This window comes from Fistularia commersonii, chromosome 4, assembly GCF_037954325.1.
Source record: "Fistularia commersonii isolate RoL2024-O1a breed Wild chromosome 4, RoL_Fcom_v1.0, whole genome shotgun sequence".
Lineage (NCBI taxonomy): Eukaryota > Metazoa > Chordata > Actinopteri > Syngnathiformes > Fistulariidae > Fistularia > Fistularia commersonii.
Genome location: NC_141287.1, coordinates 5,965,871 through 5,980,149, shown reverse-complemented (window position 1 = coordinate 5,980,149; position 14,279 = coordinate 5,965,871). Strand labels below are relative to the sequence as shown.

Sequence of the window (14,279 nt, the reverse complement as noted above, 5' to 3'; positions counted from 1 at the left end):
GTTTTGGCCATTTACTGCAGACTTCTCAATGAATTACTTCCTCTTGTGCCAGCATGATTACAATTTAATGCCTTAAAAAGCTATTTCTCCTCTCACTGTGCTTATTATCATGAGTCCCAGATGTTCATTTGCAAATCTAAAATCATAATCACAGGAAGACTTGGCTTTTAACAGTCTGCACAATATCAGAAATGCGTCTCTCGGTGATCAAATTCAAGTATCCTCTGATCTCGGAGAAGCTTGAAGGCACAACAGAGCAAGTTCTACTTTTCCATTTCTTATTTCTTCTGTTGACACCATGACCTTGGTTGCATTCTGTTTGCAACGTCAGTTGAACAAATTTCAAGACAAGAACAGGGTCAACTGACTTAATCTGGATCCAATCTCTTCTGAGCGAGATGGATTCCTACACACAGCGCCTTGTCCTGGGACTTTTTATTGTCAAATAAAAACATACCGATTGCTCAATGTTACATAAAGTTTCAATGTTTTATCACTGGGATAAAAAGCACCATCAGAGGTTGTATTTCTTTCAGTTCTGTGATAATTTTTTGAAGAAAACAAGACATTTTTGATCCTTAACGAACACTCACATCAATTTGTAATTGTTTTGTAATATCAATCAGTGATATCTGTACCTGACCTTATTTAAGTTTGGTCCATTCGTACTTCCTAGTGAAGCTATGCTGTGATTGTAATTATCTCCGAGCAACAACCGCCATCTCTTTGGTTCTCCCGGCATTGAACAGAAATAATCTGTCGCCATGGTACGACCAGTCTGTCAACATGGCAACACATGTGAAGTGAATACAGAGTGGGCGTTGGTGGGGTTGCGCGCCAGGATCTGTTTCCGCATCAGACACCGGTGCGTGAAGCCTGAACTGCACCAAGTCAGGCCACATCTGGACATCTTCTCCCCCACCAACACACACACACACACACACACACACACACACATACACACACAAGCTCAATTCATTCATATTTTAAATGCAGAAAAAAACATCAACCCATGGAATTAAGAGCAAACACTTGGTTCAAGTCATGTATCCGCCTGCTCTGATCTGAAAGTTATTCAACAAAACACGAGCTAATTTCCTTGAGGGCTGATGAGGAATGAGACAAAGAGAGTGAATGCAGAGCAGAAATACAGCGTCAGGCAAATGACAGTGTTCCCTCCCTATTCTTGTAGGAATAAATGGCCATCCGGTCAACACCATTTCAAATGTCAAATATTACCAATTTCTTCAAATTGCCTGAAGAGGCTGGATAAATGCATTTCCAGATGAGTGTGCATGCACCGGCACAGGGAAGAAAGCTGCTCATGTTAAGTTGGCGGCGACCCGCTCAGGCCATGTTGTAGATCATAAAAATAAGATCCACTGTACTTGTCTTGAAGGTTGTATAAAGATGCAGTTTGCAGGATATGTGGTATAGATGATGTATGAATGAGGTTCTTTTGTTATTCAGTCACAACACAAAATTCAAGTAAAGAAAAAAAAAAGGTCAATATGTGCTTATTGAATCCCTGTGGACCAGTGTTTGACAAGGCTAAAAAAAAAAAAAAAAAATCAGAAAGGATTTAATCAGTTATTTATTCATTATCTGTACTGTTTATCCTGCTCTCAGGGTTGCTGGGATGCGTTTAGCCGCTCCCAGCTGTTATTGGGCGAGAGGTGGTCCTCAACCCCGGACACATCTTAAGGGATTCAACCATTCATTCACTGATGCATGACAGCAATTTACTGCATATTTCTGGAGTGTGTGAGGAAACCCGAGGAAACCGACGCCGAACCACCGTGACCCCCGGCATGACTCTTTAAGAGAAAATACAAATTTAAAAGGCAAAATCACCTACTCCCTCTTTTCCTCTCCCTTTCCCCATTTGGGATTATCAAACATTTTCCAAGCGTATACCTACACCTGACAATCCCACACTTGGACAATCACCGTCATCAGACATTTTGCCTGTGAGCGTGCAAGTGCGGACAACACGCGGCGCGCCGGAGGCACAAAAGGGACCGTGCCACCCTCTTTCTCAATCTCAGATAACAGAGACAATATTTAATAAAAAGACTGTTTCCTCATGTCTGATAGTGATGCCTCATTAATAAATCCAGTGCCTAGCTGCAGCTGTCGGTTAGGCAGTATAGGTTGCTGATAAGGGAAACCAGCGCTGGCCTTTTGGATTACAATCTGCTTGAAAAGCTGATTAGCCACACGGCTTGCTTGAAAGCTAGCCCTGATTACACAATGGCTTGGCACAAATGCTGGTTTGCTGTTACTCCGGCGAATGTCCGCTGGAACAACGTGGGCACTACGAGAAATTCCTTTTTGATGTGGACGAACTTGCACACCGAAGATTTATAGAAAATGCAAAACGCCACCTTTTGAATTGACTTGGCTCGATGCATTTTTGAAAATAATTACAACCCCTTGAAGTTCTTTTGATGATCTGCTGCAGATTGCGGTCAAACACCGGCATATTTTGTAATATCGGCACAGCGCATTGCGCTTTTTAAAAACCGAAACTTAAACTTGAATTAAAATACTTGAAAAGTCAGTTGAAATAATGCAAAACGTTTTAGCCGACCATCATGTGGACATGTACGCTGCTCTGCATGATCAGATCAACAGCTGGAGTTACACACCTTACTTTCTTCAAACATAATTTTTTGGGATACTTGCAGAATGAAAGATACCAATGATGGAGAACCAGGAGACAAATCGACTGTGGAACAAGTAAAAATAAGTGATTTTGTCATGTTTATCTATATCTTTATGCGCTGTCAAATCTACACCCATTTGGCGGAACCTTTAACTCTACTTAGTTATACGACCAGGAAGCGGGGGGGGGGGGGGGGGGGGGCACTGTCATGGTCAAACATTCATGTGTGACTGAAAGCAAATTAATTTGGGAACATTTTCAGCCGTGGATAAATTGATTAAGCGTGTGAGTGATTTATAGCTTTAGCGTGGTGAAGGTAGAGTCGATAGAATAAACAGATAAATTAAATTAAGGGACATATCCCCTGGCAGTGGGGTTGATTGATACGTAATTATTGCCCGGTAACAAAGGAGTTTTATGGCCAGTGTGTGCGGATATATTTAAAATTGTATTTCCAATTTAAAAAAAAACAAAAAAACATTTTTAGCATTTAAACATAAAATGGTCTGTCTATTGATTTTTGGCTGTTTTTGCAGTGTCAGCAGTGGGAGAGGAAACTGCAAGAAAAGCATCCGTCAGCATGCAAAGAACAAACACACACACATAAACATATGTGCACACACACATGCATGTGCACTGCCTGACACTGATAGGGACTGCAGCTTTTGATGGGGCCTGCTGCCATGGAAACCAGCCAGGAAGCTATGAGATGGCGCACATGAGTCTGTGTCTTTGAGTGGATCCTACAGAGATAGTAGCTAAGGTGACACACACATTGGAGCTGGCGTAACGTCTCCCGGCAGCAGGCCACACATCACACATCTCAAGGCAAATCTACAGATTTGTTCCCGCGGGGGCATCCGCGCCGAATGACATGTGGCTGACATTTTCACAACCGCGCTGAAGTAGGCCACGCGAACGGGACATCGACGCGGAGGGAGAATACGGGGGCGGGAATGACGACCGGCTGAAGACTCCGCAATAAGGCTTGTCGAAATAAACGGCAACGTGTTGAAAATCGTCGTCACAAAACCCACCCGTAAGCCGAGCTGCCTCAGCCTCATATGGAAATATTAATTTTATTATATCCTTTAACATACAATTGGATCTGATTTCATATAATAATAAAAATAATTGGACAAATTTCACAGAATAATACTGTAGGTTGCCGTACTGTAATGACAACAGATGCTCCAAATTGAGAGAGTCAGATTTTGACCAACTTTGACCAAATTCAGAAAGAAAATGTATGAGAATAACAACATTTCTGGGGATTTTTTTTCATATCTTATTGACAGCGTCTGGATAAATTGACATTATCGTCAGTGACGATTGATTTGCGTCACGTCAGCAGGCGTAATAACCTTATTTCTATCAATTGTTGCCATGAGGGGTGTGTCGTTAAATACTGCATCCTACATTTGTCCATTTAACGCACGGGTGTAGCTGGATGAGGAAAGATAACAGACTTTATTCGTGACAAAAGTCCAAACTGTTGCGTCAAGTGCACGTTTACTGCCAGTGATGCAAGATAAACTTTACAAGGATGAACGTGGCTACAAGCAGGGCTAATCATTGAGAGAATATTATGTTGTAGTACTCATAGTGATCTTTCCACTTTGATTAAACGTTTCACAAGAACTTAATAAAAACTATTACATTTATGAGTCTTCTCTTCCAACACTGTGTCCGCGCAGATATAAAGGAACATTGAAAATACAGCTTAAAAAAAACACTTTAGCTGAGTTTGCACTTCACGTCGGGTCTTATTTCACTTGTATTTCAACAACTTTCACCGGTTTCATCTTTCTCCCGTGAAACAAGATGATTATTTTATATGATAATAAAACCAGTCAATCATTAATGTTAGATATATATCCAGAAGCGGCACCACTCACAGGGGAGAGAATGATTTACTGCTATTCTATTATCCCTTGCAATGTCCAAGATTAGGAGAAATAACGATGACCTTCGAGAAGTTTGAATTAGAAAACGCCCCTGGAGCAAAGCAGCCATATTTATTCCGCGCTCTCTTTTTAGCCAAAGCGTCACCTTGTGCGGCATTATCACCTCTGCAAAAATGCCGACCCGGTCCGACCCATTTGTACTCCGGCATAGGATTTTGTCAGATGAGACACATTTTAGTCGTTCAACTTTTGACGTTGATGTCACTGAGAACGGACTGACCTACAGGACGGTTGAAGGCCATCGATGATGCAAAAGCGAGAGCTCGCTGTTACGAAGCCATTCTATGTCAGGAGAGTCAAACCGTCAGCAGGGACCTTCATAGTCAGTATGGTGGTTCAGTCGGACGCTTCCGCCTCACAACATGCACTGCATTCATCAGACACCGGTATCTGCATTCTTCTTCTTTACCTTTGGGCTTTTCCCTTCAGGGGTACTACAGCGAATAAACCTTCTCCATCTAACCCTATTCTCCGTATCCTCCTCTCTCACAGCAACTAACTTCATATCCCATCTGCATCGACGTCCTATATCGAGAAGTATTTTCAAATGCAGGGCGACTTGCGGCGAATACAGTGAAAAGCGCGCGTGACGTTGCGCACGGCGGCCATAGGCTCCAACGTCCATCATCCAAGTTACGATGTTACAATATCAAGATAAGACGGCGATACGCTCGCACACAGAACGGAGCGCAGCGAGCTGCCAGCTCTCCAAGGCAGTAGAGTGATTTACAGTGGGGTAGATCAGCCAGGGTACAAAGCTTCAACGGCAAATCAAATCAGGTAGAGGAACACAACTGCGTTAAAGGCAGCGGTGCACCCTCACTAATGAGATATACACACAAAGAATAACATGCACAAAGAAAGATGACCTCCTAGTCTCGCTCCTCTTTCTGTCTTTGTTTGCTTTTTTCTTCTCTTTCAACCACTCAGAGAAAAGACAAACTACATTAGAGGAAAAACCCCCGCAGGCTGCGATTAGCATCTCCAGTTGCTAATGGTGAAGAGGAGCGGGGCTCGGCAGACATATAGGAAGTCACGGGAAGGATGCAGCGTTTGGCTGGTGTGGCGACGGATCAGGAAAAAGCGCCTTGTTTTACTTCAGTTATGTTCAAATCGAACAGTTATATAATAATAAGCTGCTGCTTCAAGTTGTATTTCAAGTTGCTCTCAAATCCCAGCGTATATTTCGCATAACAACGCATGGAGGTCGGTGTGACGGTGGATGGAGAAAACTTAAATAACAAACCTTTTTGATTTCAAAAATAACGCATTGCAGTACAGTGATCCCTCGCTATAACGCGGTTTACTTTTCACGGTTTCGCTACTTCACGGATTTGCATCGTGCGTTGTGTTCTGCATTCTGATTGGCTAAAAAGTCACTCCGCTTCTTCTCTACCTGTGCGTCAATAACGTTGCAGTTTAATATGTACACGTACGTAAAACGGCTTGCCAAATTTACATTGCGTACGTGCAAATTCTCATGCAATTTCGAGTTTCTCTAAAACCCATAATGTTGACGAAACATTGCTGGACAGACAAAAGCACCTGCGGCCCAAAAGGCAGCGGAAGATGCTATTTATCCCAGATAAAGTTAAACTTCTGGACATGCTGAGGGAAGGTAAAAGCTATGCGGCTGTAGGTCGGCATTACGGAATTAATGAATCTTCCGTTCGCTCCATAAAGAAGGAAGAAAAAAACATAAGGACGACAGCAGCAATGTATAATAGAGTATTTAATTGTATAATAATTGTAAAAAAAAAAAAAGGTTTCTACTTCACGGATTTTGCCTATCACCGGTTCTTTTTGGAACGCGAAAAACAAGGGTATACCGTATATGATGGGGTTTTCGTGATAAATTCTGAATATTTGACCAATTACAATCTAACAGGAGGTCAATATCAAATTGTGCTTTAAATCAAAAATTAAATATCGGGCGTATACACGGCGGCACAGTGCAGGACGGACCAAATCTTTTTGGAACGCGAAAAACAAGGGTATACCGTATATGATGGGGTTTTCGTGATAAATTCTGAATATTTGACCAATTACAATCTAACAGGAGGTCAATATCAAATTGTGCTTTAAATCAAAAATTAAATATCGGGCGTATACACGGCGGCACAGTGCAGGAAGGACCAAATCCCAATTCGATTCCGATAAGGCGACCTTTCTGTGAGGAGTTTGCATATTTACCCCGTCTCTGTGCGCTGACGGCCACTTACATTGCTGTAGCGCACCAAGTTCTCCTGCTCGTTCACTTTGTAGGTCTTGACGCCGTATTCTCTGGCCAAACGCAGGATGCGATTCTGAGTCGGGCCGATGTAAGCCCCGCCCAGATCCACCCACTTGGTCTCTTTATTCTGTGAAAAAAAATCAAACGGACACACAACCGTTTAAACAGGAATATTAAAAAGATACATGTTTTTTGTGCTTGTCATTGAATAATAGGTAAAAACCAACAGCGAGGAGATAAAGTAACAAACATCCTGGGTTGAGGAGGTGATGAGTTTCAGCTGTGAGAGTGGGAGTGTGTGGGAGTGTGTGGGAGTGTGTGGGGAAACCTGGGGGAGGGGCCCGAATCATGGGAACGCTTTCTATTCATGCATTCCCACCACTGACTAGCGCTGGTGGCCTTAAAGGGGAACGGCTGCAGAAAGTAAACACTTTGGAAGAACAGGCACACACTCACACACACACACACACACACAAATGACAACGTCCCAATCTATTCTTTTAAATCAGTGAGCAAACAACTCTAATCACTTGTGTCTTGGGGGCGTCTATTTCTGGAGCATTGACAACTGTCTAATGAATGTTTTTTATCATTTCCTCTGATGCTTCCCATGTCAAACTTTCGCTTGGGTCTCGCCTGGGATTTTTCCTCGTGAATAATCTTACACAGCGCAGTGACCAGAGATACTGAGATTCCTCTTTAAATTAGTGACAAGAAGGAATTCTCACCAAGGAATCCGTCTGTGACGCTCCCTTGATTCACATCTCAATCGTAACACTTTTCCCTTGAGAGATCGAGGAAAAGTTTATCTGTGTTCGTATTTTAACATTTTGTGTTTTTTTTTGTATGCTACTGTTTTAACTTATAATATTCATTTCTCAACCATCTCTACTGCTCTGTTTCTTTTAGTGAACTGAAATTTCCCCACTGCAGGACAATTAAAGGCTTCTTCTCTTCTCTTCTATATGGAAAAAAGTTTTGTACAGCCCCTCTGGTTTTATACTTATTCTACTATCCTGACCTTATTTTCATGTCTTAAAGCATTTTGTCATCAACTATGAGGTGGTTTAATCCCCTCCCATTCCAACACTCTGGTCCAAACGTTCTCCAGTTAAAAATAGGACATCCCCTGTTTGTTTGTGTCACAACCTGCTCTAATGCAAATTGTGTTCTTACATGGAAGTCGTTCATGTTTCATTCGAAAAAAGGCCGACATCCCAGAAAAAAACAACTTCCCAGCAGGGTTTCAAGGGTTTCTCTTTTATGCCGAGCACGGCGTTTTTCTTGGCCGTTCGTCTTCTTACCCTCACAGTGAAGGTCCGACCCCCCACTCTGTCTCTGGCCTCCAGGATAACGGGGTTCAGCCCGCTGGCTTTCAACAGCTTTGCTGCGCTCAACCCTGCAGAGGAACATGGAGACAAAAGAAGGCGAGTAAGCTCGCATAAAACTTGCGCTTCTTGTTCGGCACGCGGGCGAAATGACACTTTCACAGCAGGTGCACGACTGTGTGCTTGTTGAAATGCTTGTTTATGCTTGAATTGCTCAATATGCGTCACGCTAAGTAAATTTCAACATAAATGAAGCGGACGAGGAGGCTCAAGCTGAGTTTATGAGGGGAGATGAATGTTTTGTCCTTTCACTGACATGAAAGAAAAACAAACAAAAAAAAAGCACAGTGATTTCTTAACGTTCTGCCGTCATTACTTTGCTTTGCCTGTGACAGTTTGACTTGACACTTCTCTATTAGAATCGTTATAATCCTTGTAAAGCTTTTCTCACGGGTCTCCTGAAAATGGATTGAAGGGGGATTAACAGGCAAATATTTGCCTTGTGTAAAGTTTTAGGAGGAGACCAGGGGAGCTGTGGGAATAATGAAAATAAAAAAAAAATAAAAAAAACAGCAGGAGGGGAGAGAATCTTTGCGGGAACAAAAGATTAAAGAAAAAACAAACAACAAATCACAACCTAGCTGACTTTTGATCATGTGACGAGAAAAAGAGCAAAGCAAACAGCGGTGCTTTAACATTTACTGAATTACTGACCGTCTGGGCAGCCTCACAGTCTCTGGTAGCACAACAGCTTTTCACACAGTGACCTCAGGCAGCCCCTGCCACAACTGTAATTCCACATGACACTACATAAATGGACTTCGGCATACAGATACGCATGCTGACGATTGCTGTTAAGCATGTGGCTTCCTGGAACTGAAGAAAGGTTTCCCGCTCACGGAGCACGGGGCATTATACCAGGTTACCCAAACAAAAAGGCCGGTTTAACCCCTGCTTTATGGAGAGAAGGCTCTTAATACGATGTTGGCAGAAAAAGATCACAAGAAGCTCATTGGCTCAATAACTGAAGGTTTACGGTTATTAAAAGTAATAAAAGTATCAAGAAAATACTGCAAAGAGCCTCCTTGTGGCTCTTGGGGTGGTTTCCTGAAGACACGACATTGGAAGTTGACTGCACAAACACACAAATGTTCACGTCAGCTCCAAATTGTGCAAAGGCGGGAATGACGATTTCTGTCCGGCTCTCTGGGACTTTAAACACAGACTTTGTTTATATAACACAACACGTGCTTTTAGATGGAAGCTCAAACAGGACCAATATAACTCCACCTGCCCTCGTCTCTGCGTCATTCACGACTGTGAATGAGAACTATTCCCTCAAGGGTGTCCCTGCAAGGGGATTCATCTACACCAGAACATTTTTTATCCAAACCAGAATTTTTTTTTTTTCCAGCTATTTCCTGCCTTTCTTTTTGTTCCAATTCTGTCCATCTTGACAAAAGGGATCCCCTCGTGATCGTCCGAGGCAGCATCCACAATAAAATGTGACGTGTCTGATATAAACCGTTGAGTCTTTTCTTCAGTGACTTTAAGTCATTTACATGAAAATGGACTAAATTAACAAAATGTTCAGTCTTTGTCAGAACCCCAGAGCCGACACGTTCTCACTCCCAAGCCTTTTTTTTCGATGAACCTGAAGAAGCGTCTATTTTCGGACGTGGCGTCAGTGCAAAATACAAACTCTGCTTCTATTTAGGTTGGGTTTAACTACGGATACAGATGATGTAGGCATGACGCTAACCCTAACCCTAACCCGACCTCATGTGAAAAGAAATTACATTTTCAGACCTACTATAGATGAAATTTAATAATTTGTCTGTTTATATGTTAATAACTGTGCGATGTTTCATTTCATAACAGCTACATATACAACACTTTTTCATACTCTTGTGCACTCCTTATCTTTCACTTGGTACTTAAGACACTTTATAGTTTATTTGTATATCTTATCCCCCCTCTTCTTTGTTTTTTACTGTTTATACAATTTGCTACTATTATTTATTATTGTTATGTTGTTCTTGTAACTCTGGCACAACAATTTCCTTTGGGATAAATAAAGTTGTTCTTATTCTTATTCTTATTCTTATTCTTATTCTTATTCTCATTCTTATTCTTATTCTTATTCTTATTTTTATTCTTATTCTTATTCTTATATGTCATGATTTTACCGATCCGGCCCACCTTAGCATAGATTTTCCCCCGTGTTGCCCCTGAGCTAAAATGAATTTGACACTCCTGCCCGAAATTGTACCGATGTGTGAATAAGAGGGTGGATGGTTGAATGTCTACATGTGGCTCTGCGATCGATCCATGATGAAGTTGTGAAAGGCCCCAGGAAACCATGCACACAACATGCAAACTCCTTAAAAAAAACAGGTGATCTTGTTACCGTGAGCTAGTAGCAAGATGTTTTGAATAGGGATTTTTTTCGAGTCGGTCATCAATATGCCCGAAAGTGAAAAAAAAAAAATTTTTTTTGCTCAATGTTTTGCTCATGCTCTGTGAATTACATCAATTCGACAACCGTTACATCAAAGCAAAGGAATTTAACACTTATACAAACTCAGTCCTTGCTCTTCACTGATCTGAATTTAGGCAAACCTTTGCAATCTGTGTATTTATTGGCAAGTGGTGCAGACTGCAGCTCCCTGCAGCTGAACATACCGGCCCAGATGTGCTTTTCTTGATGCCCCCCCCTCCGTCCGCCGCCTCGACACTCTCCTTCCAAATCAAGAAACTCGCCGTGCCAGGCTTTGGAGAATGCATTAGCCCCAGAACAGAACCAGAACAGGCGCACAAATCCTCCCTGTTAAATTGATGCTATTACCTGCGCTCGGCTCTAAAGGTCACTTCCTTGGTTTGAAACAAAGAGCGTCTGTGCACATCTTGTTTATCCCCACAGCAATCACTGCAAACAGTAGTCTTCTGTGGGGATGTAGCTTTGACGAGAAACTTCTTTTGTAGAGTAGCGGTGTTATTATGTTTGTTTAACCAAAAAAAAAAAAAAAGGGCTTAGGATCAATGTGCCCCCTCTTTAAAAAAAAAAAGCCGTCATCACTTCAAAGGGGTCAGAACAAGCGTTTTTCCCGAGATGGACGACAGAAGGGCGATTTGGAATTCAGGTCATGATGCAGCAGGATGAAAGTACATAGGGTACTGGATACTGAGACCTCTGCTGAAGCTTCGGCTTCACCGAGACGGAGCGAAAAGAGAGAAACTTTACAGAAAGATTTAATCGTTGCGCAAACATTCGACTGCCCTCTCAGATTCTCGAGTTGTTTATCAACTGCTGGAGGAATCAGACGCTACGCCGCCCGCTACCAGCAGCCTTTCCTGCAACTTCCGCACGGATTTGACAAGTCCAGATCTTACGGGACTTCAGAAACACTTTCGCTTTAAATAACCTTCAGTTGTTCTATTGTTTCTCTTCACTGCTAATAATATACACTTGAAGTCAACTGATATGTCCATTTTTATCACCTTTTCATTTCAGTATTGGTGTTTGTCAAGAAATGTCATGCATTGGTTTGCAAATTTGAGGAACTAGCCAGCTGCCATCTTGTCAATTTTAGTTTATGAGTTCACGAAACAAACCCTGTTTTATTATCTCTTTGAGTTTAAGGACAGGGGCCACGAATGCCGGCAAACATTCTGGTACACATACCTAAACTTTATCCATTTTACGTAGTCAATGTTTGCCGCCTATAGTGTATGTCCTAACCGAAAGCTGGATGACGCCTCAAATAACCAATATATGGAGGTCCAGTCCTTCTTAACAAGGCTCTGATATTTGAAGAAATAAGCTATCGATTTGTTTAGGGAACGGAGGTGGCGAGGAAATCTGTGAGGTTCAAATTATGAACAAAACCCTTGTTAATATATTGACACACCGACCTACATTCAAAAGTCAAATGAGCTGCAAATCCGCTTCACATAAGATGCACACAATATGACACACATTCAGTAGCCTCCTCTCTCAATCAACACACACACACACACGCACACGCACACACACGCACACACACACACACACACACACACACTGCAAGGGCATGGCTTAGAGCCCAAGACTTTGCAGGCACAGTTGAAATTTCACTTTTGCACAAAGACTTACTGAATGAACAGTTCTCCCCCCCCTCCGTGGATCACATCTGCATTTCTGTGGTCTAAAACTCTTTCCAAGAATGGACCATTAATTCTCAAAAATGTACAGGCAGGGGCCAAATCTTACTTGAACAACTGAAATCATTTAGTACATGCTGTTGTCAGATGTGTATTGCACTATGTGAGTTTATTTTAATGACTTCAAAACTTCAAACCAAATGTATTTACATAGTTACAATATTTCATTTGATTTTTTTTTTTTTTAATTTGATCAAAGTAGTTTAGCGTCAAGTTTTCAACATGATAAACATTTCTGTCATTGTAACCTGGCATGCTTGTGGGTGGGATTTGTAGCGTGGCGAAATAAATGGTTTTTCATAATAAAAGCACTGGGAGGAGTGCACTTTCCAAAGGGGCGAGGAGAGTTGCTTAGCCATGTAGCATCACTAGTGTTCACGTGCACATTCTGCCCCAAATACTGCATCAAAATTGATTTTCTTTTTGAATTTATACTTAAATGTGTCGAGGAGCAACAGTAGTAGGGACACATGCAGAGATAGGGGAGGGCGAAATGGACAAGATATGCCCAGGAACTGTTTACTGACAGAGAAAAAAAAAAAGAATAACCTGTGTGCTGCGAATGCATGACTATAGTGACCATGTGATGGAATCATCACTGATTCATTATCTATACTCACATTCAGTCAGTACAGTTTGACAGTATAAATGTATGCAAACAGATATTTCATGTGAAATCAAACGAATAAGGATGTGCCGTCGTGTAAGTCAATCACAGCCTCTGATACGAAACAGGTTGGAGCCAGAAGAAACGGTCTCCTTGTTATCCTTTCATTATGTGCATGGTAATCTATTTTGTCAGATGATGTTGTAGTTCAAAAATCAGAATTTAAGCAGAGCAGCGGCTTGGAGGTGACCGATGGATGTTTCCTACTCATCCTGTTGTCTGGCAAACCGGAAAATTTGTCAATTGCTTGATAGGGAACGCGGCTCAATTAAAAACGAGATTATTGCCATTTGACGATATGACAATTTGCCTATTACACAATGTAATTGAAGGCCTTTTCAAGGAGGTTTGGGGGGGTTTAGTGATAATGGCAGAATATTAAGCCAAGCTCTCTATAATCTGCTCAAGCTTATCACGGATATCTGATTCAGAAACGGTCAGCAATTAAATCTGGTTCCATAATTGTTAGATTTGCGTGACAGCGTTGGGGAATATCATGCTAACAGCGATCAGCTACCATGTAAACAAAAGTGTGAGCCGTATTCTATTCTAACAAGCCACTAAGAGGGCTGGCTTTTGATGTCACTCTTCTGTGCCACTCGGGATTGCTAATCCATCTCGCATTTATTGCTAATCCAATTTTTTTTTTTGCAAGGCGGGACATGAGGATGGGCAAGCGGTGTTCTTTTTCATTTTCTTTTTAATTTTGTCATAAAATATGCAACCTAGAGAAGAAAAAAATGCAGTTTGGATTACTGATTACTCATAAAATTTACATGTCAAAATATACAGCCACATTCTGAAAATGAATAAGCATTTCGGTTAATGCATTTAAATTTTAAAATTTGATATTCCTGAGGGAAATTTGCCGCGGTTTGTTTTGAAAATTAAATCTTTTGCTTTTTAATTTGGATTAAGTCACAGAATGAGCCTTCTGGAAGAAGAAAATGAGAACGCTTTTTGGATAGCGTGTTACTCCTTTCATTTTTGAGTCAAAATATGCAGCTACATTCTGAAAATGAAAAAGGATTACTGCTACTCATTTGAATTATGATCATTATATGCTTCCACCTGTTTTGGGCTCTTCTATCAAATCAAATGTAAAAGACAGTTTACTATATTATATACCGTGTTTGATGCTAATACTACACAACATGAATAGATAAAGAGGATGAAACGCCGGCGTAATTACAAGGATGAATTCGATTTTCCA

At 41.4% G+C, this 14,279-nt stretch overlaps 1 protein-coding gene across 2 annotated transcripts in view; it reads right to left on the bottom strand.

Moving 5' to 3' along the window:
• maoa (monoamine oxidase a) overlaps nucleotides 1-14,279 on the bottom strand; it is a 33,964-nt gene that overhangs the window by 14,315 nt on the left and 5,370 nt on the right. For both annotated transcript variants that reach the window (XM_086144877.1, XM_086144878.1), the window contains exons 2-3: nucleotides 8,173-8,267; nucleotides 6,858-6,995 (exon numbers count right to left, since the gene is read on the bottom strand). In XM_086144877.1, coding sequence (XP_086001003.1) covers nucleotides 6,858-6,995; nucleotides 8,173-8,267 — 233 coding nt within the window. The remainder of the gene's footprint in view (nucleotides 1-6,857; nucleotides 6,996-8,172; nucleotides 8,268-14,279) is intronic.